The sequence below is a fragment of the Melopsittacus undulatus genome, chromosome 8, assembly GCF_012275295.1.
Source record: "Melopsittacus undulatus isolate bMelUnd1 chromosome 8, bMelUnd1.mat.Z, whole genome shotgun sequence".
In the NCBI taxonomy this organism is placed as follows: Eukaryota; Metazoa; Chordata; class Aves; order Psittaciformes; family Psittaculidae; genus Melopsittacus; species Melopsittacus undulatus.
In genome coordinates this window covers 5025616-5050715 of record NC_047534.1, presented here as the reverse complement: position 1 = coordinate 5050715, position 25100 = coordinate 5025616, and the positions used below count along the sequence as shown (strand labels likewise).

Sequence of the window (25100 nt, the reverse complement as noted above, 5' to 3'; positions counted from 1 at the left end):
ACTGGTTAAGGGCCTTTCAGAAGTTGGCTTCCTTTCACAGAAGCATTAAGTGGACAGTGATGCAGCAGAATTGATTATCTTCTCTCTGCCAGTTTCTATCCAGTTCCTTATTAAGCATTAACTCCTGGGGTAAGGCAAAGCTTGACCAGCACTGTGAAAGCCTTTTGTAAAATACGTTGAACAAAATCAACTTTGAGCAAATGCACATTGCAAAGTGCCATCACCTATGGCTGCAAGCAACCTGCTCAGCCCAACTCAGCACACTGGGCAGCAAAGGCTGAATGAAACCGTGCTAGAAATAACACATCACATATGTAACTTCTTACACAAGTTTTGTTTGGTTTTTGGTTTAAACTTTTACAAACACATATAACACAGATAGACTCTTGGAATGTAATATAGGCTCTGTAAACATTTCCAGTCTAACAGCTGTAGTAATAGTTCTTTAATTCCTGCGTTTGGATAAAGTGCTTCATACATAAGGCTATTTGAGCAAAGCAAAAATACAGGATATTCCAGGCAGGCAAAATTCACCCCCTCTGAACAAGATTGTTCTTGTCTCCCTCCAGCAGTTCTGAATGATTTATAGCACTCAAAAATGCCCTTCTTCATGTGCTCAGTAAGTTACAGCTCAGACAGAGGATAAGAGTTAACACCTTAGAATCTTGCTTTTTCTTTTGTGCTGCACACAGTTATTTACAGAGTTCTTGATACTCCCCTCTGTTCCTGACTATAGCATTAAGAGGTTCTGGCTGTTCTGGTGGAGAGACTGGCTCGAGGTAAGCAGAGAAGAGAAAATAGGCACAAGGAGATATGTAGCTTGTAGAAGGGTGCAAGACCCGACTGTGTTGTAGGAAAGGGCAGCAGATACCTGTGATGTTATTTTGGGTTATTTCCTGGAAACTAAATAGCAAGCTGAGAGAGCAAGTTACTTTCTGTTCCTCCAGGAACAGCAAGTAACTCCAGGAACACTTTTTAGGAAGTAAAAGAACAAGTGTGGCTCAGGCTTGCACTTCTCTATCTTCTGAAGCTAGCTCAATCCTTCTATCAAGATGCTGATCAGTACCAACTTCTATCTCCTGTCAAAAAGCAGTGATGGTATTGCTCCCACCCAGCTGTGGAAACTTGCATGTTTTAAACAAGTTGTGTCCCCAGATGGTGATCTTTGTCTTTTAGGAAAGAGCACAAACTGAAGATTGGAAATTAGCCTGGTAGAAATTCCAGGAATTACACGCACCATCAAAGTAGAAGAGTAAAAGCACTGGAATGCAGCAAGGCACTGCTGAACACTGAGGAACAACAACTTGCAAAGATGGAAGGAGGGGGAAAGGGGGATCAAAGATTAAGGTTGTATTGTAAATATAGCTTTGAAAGCCTTTCAACACATGACACTGGTCAAAAAGCCTCTATATTGCCACTTCACAGCTCAGAGCAGAGGAGACCTCAATAGAGACAAACACATATAGCCCTTTTGATAAAACAATTTTCAGGCACAGTTTCAAGGTTCTCAGCTGTTTACTACCCTGATACCTCCACAACAGGTTGGACAGAGACAGTGACAGGAACATTGGAAGCCTTTTTTCTACCATTGTTGAACATGTGAAAGTCCCCGCTGTGACCTCCAGCAACACACAAGAAAGCTTTCACTCAAGAAGGCACATTAACTCTTTGGCGCTACATGTTACGGGAGCATCAGTTCTTGGACAGGCATCAATTAGTCTCCTGGTTTGATTAGTGTTTAGTGCAACCTACCCAGCTACCAGCAATGGAACCAACTCCATTAATCTTGTTCCTACCCTTGTGTATAGCTGGGCTGTTTGCTGCAGAAAGCAATAGCATGGAGGTAACTGGAACTGATTCTCTTACACTGATGAAGGGAGATAATACAACTGAAGTCAGCTGGACTGACTCCCTGCTGTATCCCTCTAGAGGAAGGAAGCTGTAACTTGGTGCTACTCCCCAAGCCTGGCAGATCCATAAACAGAACAAATACAGTAAGGAAACCCCTCACGTATTGAGGTAAACGTAACAGTGCTATTTGCACACTGACCACTCTCCCAAAAATAAGATTTGCAAAATAAGGGTTGTATGAAATAGTGTAGGCAGGCATTTAGGAATGAGACAGAAGCTTGACAGTCCAGTATGAGAGGAACTCTGAAAGTGCCATTAGCTGTATCAGCTTTGAGAATACCAGGCCTCTGTTCTCAAAATAGGTGAACAGAGTAAAACCCAACCAAGGAAACCCACCCCAAAACTGCTCCCCTCAGAGAGGCAAGGGCTGGAACAGGGGTTTTCTCCAAATAATGTAACTCCAGTTTCTTTACAGGTCATGTGGTCTGTATTTATCATCATTATAGTCGCTGCTTTTGGACTGCAGAACTCCTGCTTTGAAGGAGAACAGGAAGAGAGGAGTTAGTCTAAAGCCCAAATGTGGGTTTGATGTCTGGGTTTTTTTGTTTTGATTTTAAATACAGTCCAAGCTTGTAACTTCATATAAAAGTGAGAAATGCCAAGTTCCATTCAGGCTAATACTTAGTAAGTGGTCCTGCAGGACACAGCCCAGTCATCTACCCCAGCCAGACAAGTTACACAGAAGATCCACCATACAGATACCAGATCTTGCCCCAAAACATGGCATTTTGTCAGTCTGCCTGTTCACCACATCAGGCAAACGAGGCTAAACAAGGTTCAAAGACTAAGCAAACGAGAGGCTGTAACCAGTCAGCACCTTCTAAAGATGCTGGGAGCAAAGAGCATATAAAATTACAGCAACATGCTCTCCACACTCCAACCTCAAACTACCTTCCTGATAAGGTCAAGCAGAAAAACCTTCTGTGCCATTCTTGAGATACTGTCTTCTTTATTACCATGCTGCACAAACGTTTCCCTTCCCAACCAGTTTGCACTGGCTTGTGAGCAGAATCTCCGCTGCACCACTGTGTAAATCTTCAGGAGCAAGTATCAACCCTGTCTGGGTTGACATGGTTAATACATGGGAGGAGAGACTCAGGGGAGATTTAACATTTGAATTGCCCTAAAAAGCTCTTAACTGAGCAGTTCTTAAACAGGACACCCTACACACTCCTTAAGGCCCAGCACTTAAGAAACTCACCCACTTAAGTGCACTTTACATTTTGAGGGCTGTGTGTAATGGTTATGCCTGTCTCATGGAACTGGGCATGTAACTATCACACTTCTAGCTGAAGAAACTAACCCACCTGGGCTAGGAAGGACTTCATGTTGCATTGAGTTTTCTAAATTAGTAAAAAAGGTTTTGTGATTGGAGGATTTAAATCCACTTCCTGCTAACGGGGTCATTCCCCAGTAGGAAATACTGCAACGGTTCCAGGTTGAGAGTGAGCACCCACCCTTGGTAACATGCTTCCTTTTTACCCACTCAAAGAAAACACTAAGAAGCCAAGTCTCAAATTCCCCTTTGGCAGCTATCTTGACCCCACAGAAGCCAGGCTCGGGGGAATCCTGTTCACATCAAGTTTTGCTGCACACGTTTGCAGTTTCCTCAGTTATCAGTTTCTCTGGAGGATATGCACCATTTCCCTTGAGGAAACAGATGATTCTATGGCACACAAGGTCTCTTCCCCCTACCCTTGGTCTCATGAGGGAAAATCACCCGAGAAACAAAGCAAAACATGGCGAATGTTTGGTCCCTCTATCACAAATCATTCTATTACCAAGGACTGTGCTATTCTGAGAACTATCACTTAATTGTCTTCTCTCCTTCACACACTCCAGGGCTACCCACAGCCAGAAATGAGTGACAGTAACATCCTGATAAATACTGATCTTTTGTGCTAATGAACTTCAGCAGCATCGTGTTCCAGCGTGCTGGTGCAACAGGATACTGTATCTGATATCAGACCAAAGATAACACCAGCCTTCAGGTCAGCAACTCTCCAGTAGTACTGAACAGCTACTTCAAGAGATGGATGTCAGACCCTCCAGAAGACAATAACCAAGCTACTTTGGTTATTGCTGCTCAGGTAGTAGGAGTGACTTACAATGAAGGAGTGTTTTATTCTATTACTTTCTCATTTACACCAGGCAAACTCCTCTGAGTTCTTGAACCCAGTTGTCTTTGGCCCCAAACTGAAAGAGATGAGCAAGTCCCCCAGGCTGCCCTGCAATGGTGAACACAACAGCCTGACCAGCCCCACAGGGACAATTGTGCTCACCAGCAGCACAGACCCCCACCCCAACCACTTCATTCATGTATCTTGTGCTAATGTCTAGCAGTGAGAAATCAATTCCAATGGGATGGGGGATGGCTTTCAGCTTTCCTTATGCACGTATGTCCCTAACACAGGCCCTCCCCAGCTTAAAAGGCAATCCATCTCTACTACAATCAAGTGCTTCACATATCTTGCTCATCTCAGCACTTCAGAGATGTGTCAGCACATGTGCAGATACTAATTACTGGAGAACTGTTAGTACAAGATGCAGAGGCATCAGCAACAACACTGCAGCACTCACTCCACCGGGTCAGATCCTGACCCCATGAAGAGTGTCTGCAAGATAACAAACATCAGCTCTGCCCCAGAGCATTTCAAAATGAAGAGATTGTCTCTCTATCTGTATGTTCTGCCCCACATCCAGTCTGTCTTAAACAGAGAGCAGCTCAAAGCAGCAGTATTACAAAATAAAAATAGCTGTTTGGAGGATTCATTCTAACATCTGGAGGTAGAGGTCCCACCCCTTCGCTGATCTCACTTCTTGTTCCATGCGGGATGCTCAGCCCATTAATTGGAGAAGAAGTTTCCCTCTGGAGGTGACAACGGTGGAGTTGGCATATTGCTGGATCCCACGAAGAGGCAGCTCAACTTCGGCTTCAATTCGTTCCAAACTTTACTCATCTGGAAGTGGAAAAGGAGAGAAAACACTCATGACCATCATCTCACTGTGTTCTATTTCAGCTGCACTTTCAGAGTACTCTAAAACACAATTCAAACTTGCTGAAGTACTTTGTGGAAGTTCAGTGGACCCAGATTGTCCCTTTTTGACTAATGTGATAATGCAGCTCTCTCAGCATGCAGGGAATGGAGTTTCCCATACTTTGGTCAAATTCCTCCACTGAGGGAAGGGGGGAAGCTGAAGGGGAAGAGATTTTCTTTAATGTAATGAATGCAAGGAAGTCTCTATGTGGGGAATGCTGAAGGTCACATTTAGGGGTTAACTAAAGGGAACCCTTGGATTTAGAGCAAAACCAAGGAAGTTGCTCCTTGTCATGTAATTTCTGTGTAATACAACAGAAAGAAGATTCATCTAGCAAAGACATCATTCATTACAGAATAGGCACTTGGTCAGGTCCTCCTCAACTACCTGTAGGGTAAAGGCCATGTGCAGATGAAAAAGGAAAGAAACCCACAGCAGCTTGCTGCAAGAAGATACAGCCTTTAGAGGGGTTAGAGGCCAGCCTGGACCATCACCCTAAACTGGAAAGACCTTAGGTGACTTCTTAAGGAGTTATGAAAGAGCCCAGCTGGGCAGATGATGAGGAGGAAGGCTCACAGGTGAAAACAAATACATTCAAATCCTCATTCATTTTTTCGGAAAACAGACACATTCCAGAAGAGCTCACCTCTTTGTGACCCTGGATCTGGGAGTTGACAAAGGCCCCCAAAATGTGAGATGTAAGAGGCAGATAGATGTGGATGAGCTGTGTCTCCTGATGCAGGCAATACAGAGAGAAGTAATTCCGCAGCTCCATGGTTAGGATAGCATTTTCTTGCTGAAAGAAAAGGAACTCAGTGAAACACATTGCTAGGAAGAGAGTGCCAAGGAGGTTCACTCGCAGCAGGAGAGCACAGCATTCCTCATCCTACTGGCAATTCAAACACATACCAAAAACCTAAAAAAGCTGTTCCAGGACCCATTTGATAAGACCTCATAGCTGCCTTCCAATATCTGAAAGGGGCCTAGAGGAATGCTGGAAGGGATGGTAATGATAGGACAAGGGGTAATGAGTTTAAACTTAAACAGGGGAAGTTCAGGTTAGATATAAGGAAGAAGTTATTTACTGGGAGGGTGCTGAGGCACTGGCACAGGCTGTTCAAAGAAGTGGTAAATGCTCCATCCCTGGCAGTGTTCAAGGCCAGGTTGGACAGAGCCCTGGGTGCCATGGTTTAGTGTGAGGTGTCCCTGCCCATGGCAGGGGGTTGGAATCAGTTGATCTTAAGGTCCTTTCCAACCCAAACCATTCTGTGATTCTAGGATACAAACAGCATTTTCCACCATGCAGACTTTCCAGAGCTCCTGCAAATAACATGTTACCAAAGAGCCAGTAATAAGCGTTGAGGAAAACAAAGGTGTTTCCATGTAGCACAGCAGGTAGCTCAAATTACTCAAAGTACAGGTTACTCTTTCAGTCTAATGGCTTTCTGCAAATGTGACTGTGCACAGAGCAGCACCATTATAGGAGCCCAGTACAACCCTCTGCTCTCCCAGGTTTCTGCCCTACCTCCACAATACGAGACTCCAATTGCTCTACCGATTCGGGTTCTTTGTTCTGCACAGTGGCACTCATCATCTGCTTCTTCATCATGCTGTACTTATGCAGTGCTCGCTGGTGCTTGTGCAATACCCCCTTCTCATGTCTTTCACATAGGTCCTGTATGAGGAAAAGGAAAAACAGGTACTTAGTGGAAGCTAAGACACAGCAAGCAGGCAAGCCAAGCGCATCAGGAACACAAACACACATTGATGCTTTATGTGATTCCAATGCAGAATTGTGTTTTTGTTTTTCAAGAGGGTCACAAAGATGTTGGCAGCTAAAGATCCAAGAACCAAAACTGCCTGGAGCCAGAGCAGGGAGCTTTAGAGGCAATCTGGAGCATTTTGGGTCTTATCAGTCCTCTTATCTTTCATGCCCTTCTCAATATTAATTGCTGGCAACTAACTGTGGTAAGAGCTTGCCAGTGTCTTCCTGTTCCAGTTCAGGCCTGGGAATGTCAGGAAAGGCTGCCACATTCCATGTCAGCAGATGCTTCTAAGAAAAAAAAAGTGTCTTTGACTGGAAGATTAGTATTAACAAAAACCCATTTGTAACTGAATTTATGTCTCCATGACCAAACCAGTAGTAGTTCAATTCACTGCTCTGACCCAAAAGCAGCCAAATCTGGAAAGAAGTTCCCTGATCTGCATAGTCTCAAGCAGTTGTAGTTTTCAGTTCCTTGCAGGGTTTGCTATTTGGCAAGTTCTCATTGCTAGATGAGCTGATCCATAAGGCTACAGAGCCAGCTACGGCCAACAGCCACTCCCTCTGCCAGATGCCCAGTTTGCCTCTGAACTGGCCTCCCAAACAGCTTTCCATCCAGTTGGCGTTCCACCCTCTAAAGAGCACAAGCTTGCTCTAAACAACTTTCTCACTGGCACAAGAACAGCAGAGCTCACTTTATAGGACTGGAGTAAATCCAGGAAAAGGTTCAGCTTCTCCACCACATCATTCTCTTCCTGTTTACCCTAGAAAACAAGGAAAAAGCACATTTTATGTGAGCCTGGCAAGAACAACATCACAGTTCTTCACACCCTTACAGCACGCAGGCCCTCCACTGCATTCTCCAGGGCACATCAATACTTACACAACCACATCAAAACCCTTTCAGATGGCACTTGAGTGTTTCGTCTCTGCTACGCAGAACAAAGATCTGACTGGAGCAGGCACAGCTTTTCCAATTGACTGATCATTGTAACAGGAGGAGTTAGTTTCGCAGTCCTGTGTCAGTCCTTTCAGCTCTCTGCCTGGATTTTTTTGCTTTTGCAGATTCCTCCAATCTTTCATCTTCCCTTCCCACAAGATAACTGATCCATTAAAGCTATAAATATCTGCATGTTCCCCATACTAGTTCATGCATCAGAAGGCAAAGATGAGACACCAAGCCAAATTTCACTACTTGTTTTTTCACTTTACCAAACACTGTCTTTTCTTCCTGTATCAATAGAGCTCTCTGGAGAAAAACACCTGGGCTAACTGCTCTATAAAAACATGCTGAGTATCTTAACACAATGAGATGAAGGGAAGATAAAACTATCACTTATCCTTCCCAGACTGTCAAGTTCTCCTGTTATTCTGACAGTCATTACCACACTGCACACTTACAGCAATATGATGCTTTTGTCTGAATGACTCTCATATGATGTTTAAGTACTTGGATGTCAAACTGGGATTCAGAGCTAAGTTCTTCTGGATCCTCTGTATCAGATTAATATGACAGAATGCAGGACTTTTGGACAGCTCAGTGTAGCAGTACAACTTCAATTGTCCAGTAACCATTTGAAATTACAAAAGAAAGCAGCTTTTCCATCCCTTCCCTTGCCCATTGTATTTTTTCTCATTTAAACACGGTCCAGCTTTTTCATTCAAGCTTGAACAAGCTGCCTGGTGGCTGAGGATGGAGTTTGGACTACAGTCTCCCTCTTAACTCTGTAAGTATCTGTGTCCATAGAGCTCATGATTCAAGTTGAAACTACAGGCAGCAATGCACCTCCTTTCATAGAAAAGGAAAAATAAAAGTAAAGAACTCACCTGCTGCACAGCCTTATCTGCCAGAAGTGCAAACTCAACAGACAGACCCTTCAAGGCTTGTTTCAGAGTCCCCCATGTGCTATTATTCAAAGCAGCCCAGGAAGGAAGCGGCGTAGTGTCTGAGCCCAAAGCACTAAGAGGAGATAAGTACTGTTCAACTCTAGGAGACAAATTCCACTAAGTAGATACACTTATTTGCAGAGAGATCAGAGGTTCAAATCTGTTTAGATAGTTTGCAGTGCTGAGCTACTACTGCACAATCACACCTGCAAAGCTGTGTATATACTGGGGGAAGAGGCAATAAAACCATCACCTGTATGTCAATGCATTTGTATTTTCTTTCCTCTTGCTCTGTGGAATGCAACCTTAGGACAAATGGCCTCAAGCTGTGCCAGGGGAGGTTTAGATTGGATATTAGGAACAGTTTCTTCACAGAGAGGGCTCTTGGGCATTGGAACAGGCTGCCCAGGGCAGTGATGGAACCACCATCCCTGGAAGCATTCACAAACCATGTAGAAAAAGCCCTCAGTGATATGTTTTAATGGTGGTTTTGGCAGTCCTGGGGTAATGGTTGGACTTGATGAAGTTAAAGGTCTTTTCCAACCTGGCTGATTCTTAGTGAAAAGCATCTACTTTCTTCTTTTACAGTAGGAAAATAATAATGGCCTACAGCACTGAAATACCCATTCTTACCAGACCATTTGCAGGTAAACCTTACAAAAGTTGAGCTCTGAAACAACAATAGAAAAGTTCACATAAGGAAATGCTCCCAGCCTACCTTAGCTCCTTTCCAAAGATGAGAAGATCTGAGGCATTTTCAATGGCTCGAGAAGCTATCCTCTCCGCCCGGTCCCGCAGCTTATAAAAGCTATTATAAATATTTCTGATGAGCTCCCTGCTGGCAGCAAACTGGGCCTGGATGTCAGCTGGGAGGAAGTCCTGGAAAAGTGCAAGAGAGATTACTCCAGGACAAACTGGAGGTACATTCACATACATTACTTGTGGGCACACCACACAGCAGATAGAGACAGGTTTCCCTCTTGTGCTTGAGCTCTTGTACTGTGCTGCAATAACCCTGAAGATATTAGCTTCACAATTCAGGCATCCACATCAGATGTCATCCAAAACCTCCTCATTTTCAGAGGCAGAAAGAGGTTCAAATACTGGGTATAGATGGAGTTGGCCAAAACCTGCAGTTCTGCTACACAGACAAAATGGGGTTTGTGAGGTTTCAAGCTCACAGGTTCTGCTCTGACACTGCTGGTAACTTCCAGCCTGGCAAAGTCCAGCATGCTGAAAGTTCAGCTCTTTTTGACCTGTGTATCACTGAATTAAGCTCCAGTTGCAAAACCTTCTGCTAGCATTGCAGGAACCTGAAGAACAGCTTGCTTTAAAATTGCTCAATCGACACAGGGAATGTATAGTTACAACTTGCTATAGCACTAATCACCGTGCTAAACAGATATAAGGAAAACTTAGCTCTAACTTCTCTGTAGCACTCCCAATTACACAAAGAGAAAAGGCAACAGACAGAATGAGGGCATGAACACACAGAGAGGATGGCAAACTACATATTAGCTTTTAAATTGTGCAGTATGTATATTAGTTTGTTATGCAAGTACAATTACAGAGAAATATGTTCTGAGCAGGACTCATTGTTTAATCTTTATCATATTCATGAACCAGCACTTTGCTACAAATATCAGGTCCTTAAGAGTCAATTATTTATTTGATTTTTTTGATAAATTACAAGCTCAGACGTCCTTCAAAATCTGGAAACAACTCTCCTACCTCAGGTCTCCATCACTCAATAAATAAAAACTCAACATATCTGATCCACCTGGAGAAGAGAATCATTTAAGCCAAAATAATACAGTGCAAGAAATTCCTATACATACCTTGGCCTGGGTAGCTAATCTGCAGGTCATAAATTCATCTCCTACTCCCTGGACCAACTCTCTTAGCTTATTCTGTACATCCTGCAGAAGATAGAGAAAATAAATGAGTATGAAAGAAGTAATGCACAAGGTCACACAAGTCTCAGATATACTGCAATAGGAAAAGGCACAACTTAGCAGATACAGCTTTTCCCAGGTTAGGTTTAAGGACACACATAATATGTATTCCCCTAAGAACAGTTATTTTCAGAAAGCTGTATGCCTGCTATTGAGGGAAATTACCTTCTACTTGCAACTGCAGAAATACCTATTGAGAGAAAATTCTTCTCATCACAGGGAGCAACAATGTGTAGGTCAAAAGCAATTCTGAGCTCTGCCCAGCGAAGCAGTTACAGGAAGATACGCAAACTCAAGACCACTGCTAACAAGTACTCACTGAGCCACTGAAGGACAGAAAGAGCTTCAAGAGCACATCTTCTGAGAAAGGGGGATGTCGAGCCACTAGGTTTATGAACCGCTTCAGCGCCCTCCTCCTCGACTCTATGAACTCACGATCAGCTACAGGAAGAACATTACATTTCAATTAATGCACCACAGGGTACAGCTGCTCAGGAAGAGAAAAAACACTCAGGCCAGTAATTTCCTTGTACTTATAACCCTTGCTAAATAGCACTGCAAGAGAGCCAGAGAATGGTCACTTGGAATCATAGAATAGTTAGGGTTGGAAAGGACCTTAAGATCATCTGGTTCCAACCCCCTGCCATGGGCAGGGACACCTCACACTAGACCATGTCACCCAAAGCTCTGGACCTACTTATCTACCTATCTGTCGGCTCCCTACAACAGATCTTTTGGATTGACCAGCATAACAAATAGTCCTTCAAGTGGTTCTTCACATCTCACTGAAACCCAGCATGTATCTACATGTGCTTATTTCCCCTGGGTGGGTCAGATAAGCAGGATAAACAATCAAGTCTAAGGCCTGAAGCTTGGGCATACAAAGACTCTCCTTCCTCTGAATCACCTCTACAGGTGGTCCCCAGAAGGGATTCTCAGTGTGTCTGGGGCTCCGAGGAAACACATCACAAGGTACTGCCAAGATCACTGCCACTTCCAAAGTGACCATCCCATAAATAATTGTGGGCAGTTTGTTCACTGCTCTGAAGAGCTAGCTTCAGTGTGCTGTTCCCTCACCTGTCCCACCTCCACGCTCTTAAGCTAGAGGGAGAATAAAGGTGTGGGGGAGAAAGGAAAGGCTTGGTTGGTTGGTTTTAAAGTTGCTTGTTCAAGATCAGTACCCATCTTTTCATTCAGAGATGACTGGTCAAGATCAGTAAAGATCATGAAGATGTCAAAGACTACTCTGGAAGACATGCACAGCAATCTGCAGTACATCCATCCAAAGCTCTCACTTGTCAAGCTAAAGAAGTTCCACTTGCCTTCCTGAAACAGGAAGAATTTCACTCTGGCAATACTGCAGTGAGGCAGTAAATCAGAGCTCCTGGAGTTGTTCAGGAAGATGAAAATTTAAACTAAAATAAAATTGAAGGAAAGGAAAGCAGCACAGAATGAAATTAAAGGAATGCTCTTATCCATAACAACACTCATAACAAGAAAGGTATTACTCTTTTGCCTCAGTTTTAAGTTGAGGGTTTGCTGGCTGCATGGACTCTCTATAATGATCCTTAGTACAGTGTCACCCTTCAAATGTTTTTTCTGTCATTAGAGATGTAGATCTTCATTTTGTGTTCATGTTTTAGCCTACGTGGAGATTTCTGAAGTCATCCACACACTTCCTACATGACCTGCCTCAGTTTGCTGCAAAATGAGCAGAGGAACAATCTTTATTCATCTGACACAAGGATGAAAATAGACCATCATGAAAATAAGAGCATAACTTATTAGGGGAGCAGACTAAGCATAAAAAGCATATGGCTTTGCCCACACACCCTGGGACTAAGGAGGCTGCAAGAGTCACACATCAATGCTAATCCATCAAATCCTGTGTCCTGCAATTCCATTTGTCAGCCCATTAACCTACTCAGAAACAGGAATGACCCATTCCATTTCCTTTTTCCTGTTTGTAATTTCTGCTAAGACCACTTGCACAGCTAAAAGCAATCATCACAGTTTTGGACTCTATTCCCAGCATAGATTGGGAACTAATCCTATCAGTTTTTTCTTGAACATATATCTGTGAGAGGCAATTCACTGGTGAGTGCACAGAGGTATCAACACCCCAGGAACACAAGGAAATAACAGTGACTGACAAATGATACGTATTGGAGGTTTCTTTCAAGCATACTGAGATTAATCAGAGAAGGTCACTTCACTTACAGGTGCTGCATGAAGTGGAAATTCTGGCTGAGAACACTGAATCAGGTCAAATTCAGAGGAGTTTTTGCAACCCCAAAAGAAAGGGCTTCACAATTTACATCCCATCATGAGAATTTCTGACCACTGAAGCTTTCCAGCACTATTACTTTGCTTTGTTCCAGTTCACTATCCACCTGCTCTACTCACTGTTTATCAATTCCTCTTTACTGACTCCTTGACTGAAATAAATGATACAGTGAAACACAGTAAGTTTAGCAGCATGGGCAGGAAATAAGGCAGTGAAAAGCTTGTTCTTTCACAGAAAAAGTATACAAAAAAGATAGGATTTTATACAGACATGCAACATTTGAAATCATGAAGTTTAAAAACAGTGCCAATATTCCAGATTAGTGAGAAAAGGGCCTGAAGGAGCTTTGGTATGCTTTCAGTCTTTGAATGCTTTGTTGGTTTCTATTCTAACAGCTAAAATATACTCAAGTTAACTGACAAGCTGATTCCAGTCTCAGCTTTTAGCCTCTGGTTATCCCAGGCAGCTCTTAGAATCACAAACTGGTTTGGCTTGGAAGGGACTTTAAAACTCATCCAGTTCCGACCCCCTGCCATGGGCAGGGACACCTTCCACTAGAGCAGGCTGCTCCAAGCCCCATCCAACCTGGCCTTGAACACTGCTATGGATGGGGCAGACACAGCTTCTCTGGGCAACCTGTGCCAGTGTCTCACCACCCTCATAAGAAAGACTTAAGGGATTTCTAGGATAGCAATAATTCACACCTCAAAGTTGTGTATTACAACCTCTAAGTTGTTTTCTGAGCCAAGCAGAAGCAAAGACATTTAAACCTGTACTTTCTACTGTATCGCCTTGCTCACACTGGCACCATGACCCCTCCAGTCAAAAGAGAGACTTAGATTTACCTCCCAGCATCCTCTTTGGTGGAAGTGCTGGCACCATCCGATATGGGAACTTCTGCAGCAGCATCTCATGGAACACCACAAAATCATTGTATCGCCTGTAGACTGAGCATTTGAATCTCTGCAGGTAAGAAAACAGGGAGAATTAATCAATAAACAGACAGGACAATCAGCAGCATTTCCATGTGGGGTTTTTTTGCTAATGGCTGCACTAAAAACAAAAGGAAGAAGGAAATCACACCCAGAGACTCCAGAAACGACATATTTCTCCTCTTTAGAGGCGTTGTGGTGGGAAGGAGGGAGAAGACTCCAAAGGCAGCCACCTTTCAGTTATGAATAGCGATGGCATTCTTCTAACTGCAGTGTATTGGGCTTGCATGGCAAGATTTTGGTAGTAGGGGTCACAGGGGTGGCTTCTGTGAGAAGCTGCCAGAAGCTTCCGCTGTGTCCAACAGAGCCAATGCAGCCAGTTCCAAGACAGACATACCAAGGCTGACACCATCACCAACAGCAGAAGTGCTTCTGGGATAACGCATTTAAGGGGGGGAAAAAAAGATGCTGAAGAATGGAATGATGAGTGAAAACATGTGAGAGGAACAGCTCTGCAGTCACCAAGGTCAGTTAGGAAGGAGGGGAGGAGGTGCTCCAGGCACTGGAGCAGAGGTTCATTCCCTGTAGCCTGTGGTGCAGTCCATGGAGAGGCAGGCTGTGTCCCTGCAACCCACAGAGGTCCACAGTGGAGCAGATACCCCCTGCAGCCCATGGAAGACTGCACAGTGGAAGAGGGGGACGCCCAAAGGAGGCTATGACTCCATGGGAAGCCCGTGGTACAGCTGGCTCTTGGCAGGACCCATGCCTTCATAGAGAGAGAAGCCCACACTGGAGCAGGTTTGCTGCAAGAGCTGTGACCCCACAGGGGATCCACTCTGGAGCAGTGCATGAGAACTGCAGCCCATGGGAAGGAATCAGGTTGGAGGAGTTTATGGAGCCCTGCTTCCCATGGAGGGAGAACCATGACTGAGCAGGACATGAGTGTGAGAAGCCTTCCTCTGTGGAGAAAGGAGCAGCAGAGACAACGTCATGAACATGGGGGGAGTAGACAGAAAAAAATCTAGAGTGAAGGTAAGCCTGGGAAGAAGCAAAGGGCAGAGGGAAGGTGTTTTCAGGTTTAGTTTTATTTCCCATTATCCTACTCTCATTTGATTGCTAATAAATGACACTAATTCCCCTAAATCGAGTCTGTTTTGCCTGTAACAGTAACTGATGGGTGATATCTCCCTGTCCTCTCAACCCATGAGCCTTTCTTTCTGTTTTCATTCCCCTGTCCAGCCGAGGAGGGAAGAGGTACAGCAGCTGTGGTGGGCACCTGGTGTCCAGCCTGGTCCCCCACATAAAATCCTTTTAAGAGTAAGATTTTCAGTTAAAAAACACACTTCAGATTTCATTCACGCACAAGCTGAAAGAGACCATGAAATGGAGAGGAAGAAGTTTACCCAGACATCACAAATATCCCTGAATCTGCTGTTATTCCATGCCTTTGCTCCCTCAAACTGCCTGGTCTTCCAAATTACACAGAACATTTAGAAACAATGCTGACACTTTTAAAGTGCTCTGGAGAGTTCTTGAAGTACTGCAAGTCCTTGAGTTCCAACTCTTAGGAGCCGTCTCTAAATCAGTTTCAAATCCAAAGGTGGCAAAACAGTCCTAGATCACATTAAGTATTAGCCCAAATGACTGATGTTTTAAGTGAACCTCACAAGAGGCCTTTCACTGATGTTAGATCTATAAATAAGATTGAAAGCTCCTTTAAGAACTTAGTCCTTCAGTCTGCATTTCTTACATCGATATGTAGAAGATGCCAAAGAAACTGGGCTTTCATTCCAAAAGCAGTGAAGCAGCAGCTAGAACGAGCCATTTAAGAGGCAGGAATCCTTGCAAAAACAATGAAAACCCCACAACTCCCACACACTATTACTACAGACTCAACTATTATAGCAGCTAATAAAAAAGACTACACAACACCATACTTATTCTCACTCCATTTGCCTTGCACATCATCCACCACTCACTGTGGCACTGTGCACTGTCAAAAACAAGGCAGTGAGGCATATAACTGGAGCCCAACAGACACAGCTCCCAGGGCTTCCCTCCACTTTTGAGTCTGATGCTGATTTGCATTACAGACCTCAGCTGAAGCTCAGGGCCAAGCTATGCTGCTTTCTGAGAAGGTATCATTCTACAGAGACAACTGCAGGAAAGGTGACAGCAACTGAAAGGAATTGATAATGGGTTCCTAAACTTAAATTGTAGAGAGACCACCAGAGTCACTGAGTCCTGTGCCCTGAAATCACAGGCAAAAACAAACACTGAGCTCCAGAAAGCCCCAGAAGCAGCCACTGTGAATGAATCTGCCCCTTTCCCCTCACACAAGTCTCTGACATACTCAGAGATGTCACTCTAAAACACCAACAGCCCCAACATCACTACAGACAAGTGACCCAAATGTGCCACTGAATGTGTACAAGTGACTAAAGCAGTTCGAGCACCACTCAACAACTGACATTTTGGTGGCCTCGGAGATGTGAATTGCTCTAGTCTGCTTTGAAAAGGACAGATTTACTTCTTGGAAGAAACACACAAGAGCTATTTCACTGCTTGCTCTATAAATAGGAAAAATACATCATTTTCAATCTTCTTTTAACACCAGGAGAGAAACCCACAGGTCAGCGTCAGGGCAAGTAAACTGGAAGCAGCCTCTGCAGAAGGATTTGCAGTACCTTTTCTGCCTATAAAGGATTTCAGTTTAGCACTGCTAATATGATTTCTTCACTAGCTCAAAATAGTTTGACCTTCCCAGTTGCCTACACCAATCCATTACAAAAACATTCAGTTTTCAGTGTTCTACATCTGCTTTTGCACAGAGGTTTCAAACTCGAGGTTTCAAACTCGAGGTTTCAAGTGAGCAAACAGAGCATCCACCAGACCTCAGTTAGAAGATGCTTCATACTGCAGAAGCCCAGGTTGAGAAAGCATAATACTACTGCTTTAAAAAGAAGCTCATACAACTGGCCTACTCAAAACCAACACATCTATCAAGTCAAGACTTTGCCAACAGCAACTGCACAGACATTAAGAGAACACACTCACTAAGACCAATGCTTGTTCACATTACCTTGCTGGAAACCTCGTATTCCACATGTTTCAGAAAAAGGCCCTTCTTCTCAGGTATAAGCTCCACCTGAACACTATCCTTGCTCAATAGCTCTTGTAGGGTGTGGGAAAGCAGCAGTGGATTTCCCTGGGGCGCCTGCATTAGGAACTGTTCCGGTTCCCTCGGTTCATTTACTGGAGGCTTTGCCAAATCTAAAAGACAAAAAGGAAAAAACAGTCCAGTAGACCTGATAAGATAACGTAAAAAGAAGTAGCCTTAAAATATTCTGTGCCCTTGCTGGCTGCTCCCAACAGTGATGCAACACCACCAGAGCAACAGGCAAGCCACTCCCCGAAGAGGCTATGCCACTTCACACACGTTCAGGACACTGGTACCTCCCTCTTCACAACACCCAGGAGCACCACGAATTACACAGAGCCAGAAAGACATCTCTGCTAAGCAAAAGAAGCAGCACAGGCCAAATTTGTTCTGTGAATCAGCTGAGAGGCCTGCATTTCCTGTCTGTCCAGCTCCCACCACAGCAGGATCTGGCAAAATGAACGAAAGCCTAGCTCAGCACTTTTGGATCCTGCCTAGAACAACTCATGGAAGGAAAGAAAATGTGTGATTTTACTGCGCTGCAGAAATGTAATACATTAGTTTTTATGCCATTACAAAGGAAGGAGACACTTCATTTGACAGAGTTCTGATTAAACCCTATGACAGTATGCTAGAGTGGGTGTGAACTACAATAATTTACTATGTCAATATGCTGAAGTTCAAGAGCAGGGGAAAAAGGTTCCCAATTAAGAGCTACCAACCTACAGCTCCTCTGCCACAGCCATCTCTGCCAAAGTCTTTCAAACATACTTATTCAAATGCTCATGGCTAAAAAATCAAACAGCACTTGACAATGAATTCAACCATTGCTGGATGGGTTTAGACAAAGAGATTCTGATTCCCAGACACACACAAAAATGAAAAAGATGCTCTTAAGAATATGGCCCTGGAAGACAAATTACATCAAAGCAGCAGCAGCAAAGATGGTGATGCAGAGTATTCCCTTATCGAATGACTGACTGCAGCCCGTTAGCTCAACTTGACTTCATAACTGTACATATGCAACCATATACTAAGCTTACATTGTTTTTCAAAGCACTCCGTTTCCCCTACCCACTTCATACATAAGGGAGTGAAAAATGTGGATATAACCCTAGAATCTACTCAACCCACATCCAAGTTCTGTTCTCCAGCCTGGAACATGCAGGTTGCTCCCTCTCTGCATGCCTATTGAAGAGGGACACTGCGAGCAAGCTCTTTGACAAAGCAAGTTAAATCCACTGATGATAGTTACCTAGACAAGCTGGGCAGCACTAATCATCCCTCTCCTCCTGCCACTGTACAAGAGATACTCCCCTTCTTAAACATATCTACAGTTCTGAGACACAAAAAGACCGTAACACAACAGAAGCAAGAACCATCTCTTTAAGCTTTGATACATAGTTCAAAAAGCTGACAACTGTAAGAGATTAACTCAGGGAAGATAAGAACACATATCTGGAACTTGAAAGCCCTGACCTCCTCCTGATAAGGATTTTCCACCTGTTTCTTCATGTGCTCTAGGTCCTGATAAATGAGGGAAAACAAGTAATCTCCAATTCCTTAGATACACAGCTTCAGAACAGACACTTCATTTTTTGTTCCATAAAACAGCTTAAGGAAACCAAACCAAATCCAGGACAAGTGACCTTATCCCACATGTCCCATCAGGTTTCAGATTCCTGTTAACGTGACTCAGAGAAGCAAGTCTTAACACCTCTGCTTGAATAGACTCACGTATCATCTACCAACTCCACCTACATAGGGGTTACATAGCAGCTTGTGAAAAGTTCTAGCTACCTGAAATTTGTGGTAAGGTAATGCAAGCTAATGCAGTGTTGACATGGAATACTGCTGGATAAAGCAGTAATACATCTGTACAGCCACTTTTCAGATAGGTACTGAACTGCAAAGGAAACAAGGAAAGCACATACAGAATACAGACATCAAGGCAAAATATTTGACCTTTCACAGGGCAGCCAGGTATGATGAACCACACCGTCAAAAGGAAGTGTCAAAAATACACCCACAAAGATCTATGGGAAAGAGGAGACAGCCTCACTTTTCCAGAGCAGCGGATCTCTGGGTGCACACCCTTGTAATTCATGGGTTTAATTGCTCAAGACGCATCAGCGAAATGCAACATGACACAGGAGATCTGTTGCTCCAATGCACGCACACTCACATGGAATTCCACAGTCCTCTGTGATGTTAAACCACTTTACAGCCACTGCAAGCTAGGTCCCAGAAAGGGGCTAGCCAAAACTGCAGCACACCTATTCCCCTGAGAGCAGAGCCAACCTGTACTAACACAGCACTCCTGCCTATTGATCCACTCTCCCTGTTTCTATCTTTCTGCCAGCCAACTAGCAAAGCCAGGTTTTCATGGCACAAACTGTTCCTTAATGCGTGGGTCAGCGCTGTCTGGTGAACTACTGAAACTCCCAGTAGCAAAAGGTAAGTATTGGAGAAAAGATTTACAGGATGAACCATGAATCCTTCAGGATCTCATCTGTAAGTCCTGGCACCTGCAGCATGATCAGCCAAACCCATGGTGAGGCCTCTCCAATTCTTTACAATGGTCTGAATCCACATTACCCTGTAAGAAACTGAAATGAAGCCCCATAGAGAGACCCAGGCATTCCTTTGACAACACACTCACGTGGCTCTTCTCGCTTGTAATACTTTGCCAATTTTCATCAAGTTATTCTCTAAATTTGCTTTCTAAAAGCTCATCTACAGGAAATGCCTTTTTATTTTTTATCAGCAGTTCACACATTGGGCTCATCCTGAAACATTCTGCAGCTTCTTTAGATCTCACCCTTGTCTAAATGTGTGAAATCATATAAATCAGACAACCATACAAACAAGGGTGAATAATTACTGTTTAATTAATAATCTCAGCATGTTCCATATCACCAAGACAGCTACTTGGAGTGAATTTACAGCCTCAAACACTGGTCTGAGAGCACAACTAGATGACTTTGGAACAGCTGTTAACCTGTTTTAGAAAACACTTAATCACAGCATTAACACTAACCCTGCAGAGCAATATATACTGAAGCTATTCTTCAGCCTATTTTCATCCTACTTACTAAAGAGTCAATTCAGGAACAGCCTCAGGAGCCCTGGCCAGGAATGGTGGATAATAGTGGGAACTCATTGGTATGAGCTCCTGTGTTCAACCAGTAAAAGGTTTTACATGCATTGCAACAAAACACTTAATGCTTCCCATCACGCTCTCTCTGCTGGAGAACAGCGAATTTGGAAAGCATTCCCTTTGGTTTCAGCAGATCATTATCTGCTGCAAAGTTTATATACATGGAGTAGCAAGTGAATACAGAAATGAGGTATGGAATGGCCCCCTGGAACTCAGGGAAGCAGACAAAATCAAAATCAGCTTGTTTTGTGCAAGCTAGCCTTTCCCTACAGCAGTTTCTCAATCTGTTGTCAATAAAACACCAGGAAGTGGTCTGGGATAACTGAAAACGATTTGATATAAAAGTTAAAAAGAATATATGTCTGTATACATATGCAAACAAGAGGATAAGAAGGTAAGAAATTAAAGTTTAAAGAAGCAATTCAAAGCACAGACTTAGTTCTGTTTGGTTGTAAAAGAAAACAACTATGAAACCACAGCGTAATACTTCCTTAGTTTAGGGTTTTTTTTCCATGGGAACAAGCTAGGCAGCCTTTGGACTGAAAGGGGTTGAGAAACTTACCCAGGGTACTACAGCAACACAAAGCTTTGCTACTTTATACCACACATTTCACACTTTAGTTGATGTTCGGTGTTTGTGACTGCCATTCATAGAATCAGACACCAAAACACCCTCCACAGTGACCAGTTTCCTCCATAAACATTTCTAAGATCATGCGTTTGTGAAACCCAAAGTAGAACTTCAAGTGCCTGGTGAGCTGCACAGAGGTTTTACACGTGAGCAAGCACAGAGCAGAGAAGGGCAATGTGAGGGCTAAAAACAGACCTCTCTTCCCTATTTAAGTTCTGTCAACTGAACTTGGAAGCCTTATCTCCATTTACAGATGGATGCTACTAACAACGGTTTATCACACCAGGGTGCTAATCAGCTAAATTTATTAGACACACTTAGGTAGAGGGTACCATAGAGTTACTTACTACATTAACAGCAGATTCTCTAGAAGGAGAAAAGAGTTTGAATGGAAGCAAAGCCTTCAAGAAAAATAGCTAAGGTTTATTCTCCATCCTCACAGGCCACAGCCATGTGGAGCAGAGGTGATCCAGCTCACAGGAAACAGGGGAACGTGAGAACTGTCTGGCTTTGCACACAGATACCTCCCTAGCAAAAAAATGATGGCTCCACTACAGACTCCTAAGCCAGGAATACTAAAGCAGCAATGTAAACATATCATTCATCAGCATTTCCCCTTCCCTTCTGTTTTCTCATGAAAAGGATCAGGAATAATGGAAATGCCCTTCCCCCTCATCATGCCAAACATACTGCTCCATAATTCCAGAATTCAGTGCCCACATCAATCTCTCTGAAAGCTGATGTAGATTTCAACAACTTCAAACAGATTCCCTTCCTTTTAGTTCTTAAATGATTTGAAATCCCCTAAAAACAAGCAAAGAAAAAGAGAAGTTCCCCCCCTCAAAAAAAAAAAGCAAACAAAACTTTCTTCCCTTTAAAAGCTTTATATATCTTTTGAGACAACTGTATGTGACTTCTTTGGGGTTTTAAGGAATTTAAACGCACGCAACTCTTATTTTGAGAGAAGCAATGCAAAGGAATCAGTCTATTTTACCTAATAAAGTTAACTGAGACACAGATCTGTGTTCAACGTGGCAAAAAAGTCCATGTTTATCACTAGGTACAAGCAATCATATTTAGCTTCATTCTAACTATGAGATGGTGCAATAGTGTCCTTCCTTTTCCCTTCCCAATAATTCACGTGCAAACACAAGCTAGCCACTGCCAAAATAAGTTCGTAAGATACATGCACTATCACAGAATTAGATGATGGAAAACAGGCTCTAACATTTTGGGTTTCTCCTTCAAAAACAACACAAGAAGCCAACACCACCACAGCTTTCTCAGTGCGCATGTCAAATATGCGTCTTGTGCTTGCTGCTCTGAGGGTTTTGGGTTAGGGTTTTTTTCTTTTGGTTGAGTTTTTTTTCTCTTTGTTTTTGAGGTGTTGGGGTTTTTGGTGGCTGAGGTTTTGGTTTTGTTATGTGGGGGTTTTTCCAACTCAGTTTAAGACTGTTATTGAGCACTTGCACTTGATGCATTTCATGATGAAGCAGAGAAGTAACAGCACAACTCAAGTGTAGGTGAGGTTACCTACAGCTTTGTTTAATAATGATTTAAAAGCACTTGCATTTCTCCATTCCCCTACAGCTGTAGACCTTTAACTGCTTCTCCAAGTACCACAATCACTACTACAGCAGGGAAAAAACCCCTCCAACAAGAAGTTATCTCCTTCCAACACCACACAGTAAATCCGTGTGACAGAACAAGAACTAGCTTTAAGCCTAGTAGCCTGTTGTTTTAACTATGCCATTAGATTGTTAAGTGATTTCCCAAGTGTGGGAATACAAGGAACACAGCCCATTCACAAGACAGCATGGAGCCATAGTCCCAAACTTACAATAAAGATGGAGCTACACACACTGAAGAATAACAGGATTAGGGGAGGAAAAAAATCCATCAAGGAATGTTCCCAAAGGCTACAGAAACAAAACAACCCCTCACTAGGGCAGTTTCCCAGCTCCCACCAGAAGATTCCTAACCTACCATTTTTCACACCCAGCTCTAACAAGAAGGCTGGAAGTGTAAAACTTCACATTGAAAAAAGTAACCCAACAAGCAATGACACACAGGACTGTACTCCAGGAAACTTTTACAAGGGCATTTTGGCTTAACTACAAACCGCCAAGTTTCCACCATCATCCTTCCTTAAACTCGTCAAGAAAATCCCATCAGAAGAAACTGTTTATCTTCTCGGTTTGCTTCTCATCTTCCTGGCACATTTCTCACCCTCTTAATTACATTGGGGAAAAACTTGATCTTGGCATCTAAGCATTAAAATAACTGTGTGCCACTCCACACACGACAGTCTCCCTATGGTCTTTTAACACATTTTACAGTTAGAACAAGCTCATTCACATCTCAAGTAGTGTTGAAAAGCAATCAAAGCTTCTCTGTTTCTGTACCAGCTCCACATGTGTAACTAATAAATTTCTCTCCATCAACCTACACTAAAACTTGAAGACTGTGAAGGAACTCAGAGTGGTTATGTGCAATTTCTACTGTCTGTAATGGGTACAGCCCTCCCTACCTAGTCCTCCTCCAGGCTGCTCACACAGTTAAAGAGTTACCATTAGAAGAAAACAAGAGACCTCTCTTCCCAGCCAACACACCTGGATTAGCTCCCTGCAATCACTGCAAACCAGGCTCAAATGGGAGCAAAACCAGTTACCTACAGGTGTGAAACTTCCAACACCCCTGAACCCTCAACATGATGACAGAAATACAAAGATTCTGGCTTTCACAGAGTTATTTTTCTTTTGCTAAGATCATCAGATACCTTCTCTCAGTGTTCACGATAGCATCTCGGTCAAAGCAAGCTGAGCCTTCTAGATAAGGTGAGTAGATCAGACAGAAGCACCATCACCAGTGCAGAAGTTAATCAGATCAAGGGTACTCAGAGTCAGCTGGTTTATCTCTATCAGGCTCCTGAAGCAGATGGTAAATCCATAATAGACATACCTGAACAAGCTCTCTCTTTGGTACAGTAGGACATTTTTTCCACAAAGGCTGCTGTTCAATATCTTATATCAGTCCTGGACAGAAATATTCCAAAATGATTTATTTATAAAGCATTATCTGCATCAGGAGCATCACAGGCCTATCAAAAACACACACGCACTGGACTCTGAATATAATCCAACAGAACTACCCTTCCCTGTATAAAGCTTAACCAGTTGTAACCTCTACTGGTTTTTTTTCCAAATAGAGGGGAAAAAACTGCTGTGCACAGGGCAGGAATTGCCAGGATGAAACTTCAGCCACTTTAAAAGAATTTTAGAGAACTGTTATCACCCCGTTCCCCACTAAAATCTTTACTGGTTTAACTGTTCCAAGCCGAGCCCGTTAACTTCTTCATTCCCCCAGGACCTCCCTCCATTGCACATTTCACAAGCGCTGGCACCAACTTTCTTGCACGAAGCCATGTCAGCGCCCGCGGACGCCTCAGCCGCATGACCCTCATGAGGGACGGTCCCGCTCCGCGCCCGTCCCTGCCGTCAGCCGCGGCTGAAGCTCCCGGGAAGCCGACCCGAAGCCGACCCAAAGCCGACCAACCCTCACTCCGGGGGGCTCCCCATTATTTACCCTCACTGAGGAGAGGAACCCACCGCGTCCCGGGCACCGCCGCGGCCTGGCTGCGGGGTAACCCCGCTACGGGCCAGGCCCGGCCCGGCCCCCACCGCCCCAGTGCGGAGCGGGGCAAAGCGGCGCCTTTTTACCTCAGGTTTTGGCTCGGGGAGCCCCCTCACCCTGCCCGCGTCCCGGCCGGAGGCACCACGGCAGTGCCGGCGCTGGGAGCGGCCGGTACCGCCCCTCCGCTCCCCCCCGCCCCGTACCTGCGGCCGCGGTGCCCGCCGCTGGCTCGCCGTCCATCGCGGCTGCAGTCATATGAGGCCGCGGCCCGCGGCCGCCCTCCCCTTCCTCCGCAGCGCCCGCCTGTCAGCGCGGGCGGAGAGGGCGGGGAACGGCCGCCTCCCGGGGCCGGCGCGGACGGGGCTGCGCTTGCGGTCACGGTGCCGGGGATGTGCCAAGAGGCACCGGCGGTGACAGCGTCTCACGGTAAGCGCAGCTCCGCCTCTGTACGGGCTCGAGAGGCAGCGGGGCCGTCCCGGCTGTCAGCGGGCTGCTCGCAGCGTCACTGGAACACTTGGGGTGAATAATAAGCGTTTCGAGCGTTGTAAAGCATGGGGAAAGGTGTGTGTGAAATACGAATTCACTCCTCTAAACAAGATAACAAGGTGTTATTGTGGGACAAAGTCAGTGAAGCAAAAGCAAATAGCGCTGGGTGCATGGCCGCAGCCAGAGGCGCGAGTGATCAGTATTTGTTAAAGGTTTATATACTTTCACTATTTCATTAGCTGCATACATACTCATAA

The 25100-nt window shown here is 44.2% G+C and overlaps 1 protein-coding gene across 2 annotated transcripts; it reads right to left on the bottom strand.

The window, feature by feature from the left end:
* Positions 1-315: 315 nt before the first annotated feature.
* Positions 316-24625, bottom strand: SNX8 (sorting nexin 8). 2 transcript variants are annotated; one of them, XM_005145265.4, is made up of 12 exons: positions 24561-24603; positions 23686-23759; positions 16856-17046; positions 13687-13804; positions 10874-10995; positions 10438-10518; positions 9318-9478; positions 8540-8672; positions 7408-7476; positions 6476-6625; positions 5597-5746; positions 316-4871 (listed from the first exon to the last, which is right to left on the bottom strand). In XM_005145265.4, the coding sequence occupies exons 2-12, from the start codon at positions 23717-23719 to the stop codon at positions 4758-4760; spliced, it is 1323 nt and encodes a 440-aa protein (XP_005145322.2). In that variant the 5' UTR covers positions 23720-23759; positions 24561-24603; the 3' UTR covers positions 316-4757. The 2 variants fall into 2 exon arrangements, with proteins under 2 accessions (XP_005145322.2, XP_030901465.1); XM_031045605.2 differs by lacking the exon at positions 23686-23759 and having other exon boundaries at positions 24561-24625.
* Between the last annotated feature and the right edge of the window lie 475 nt (positions 24626-25100).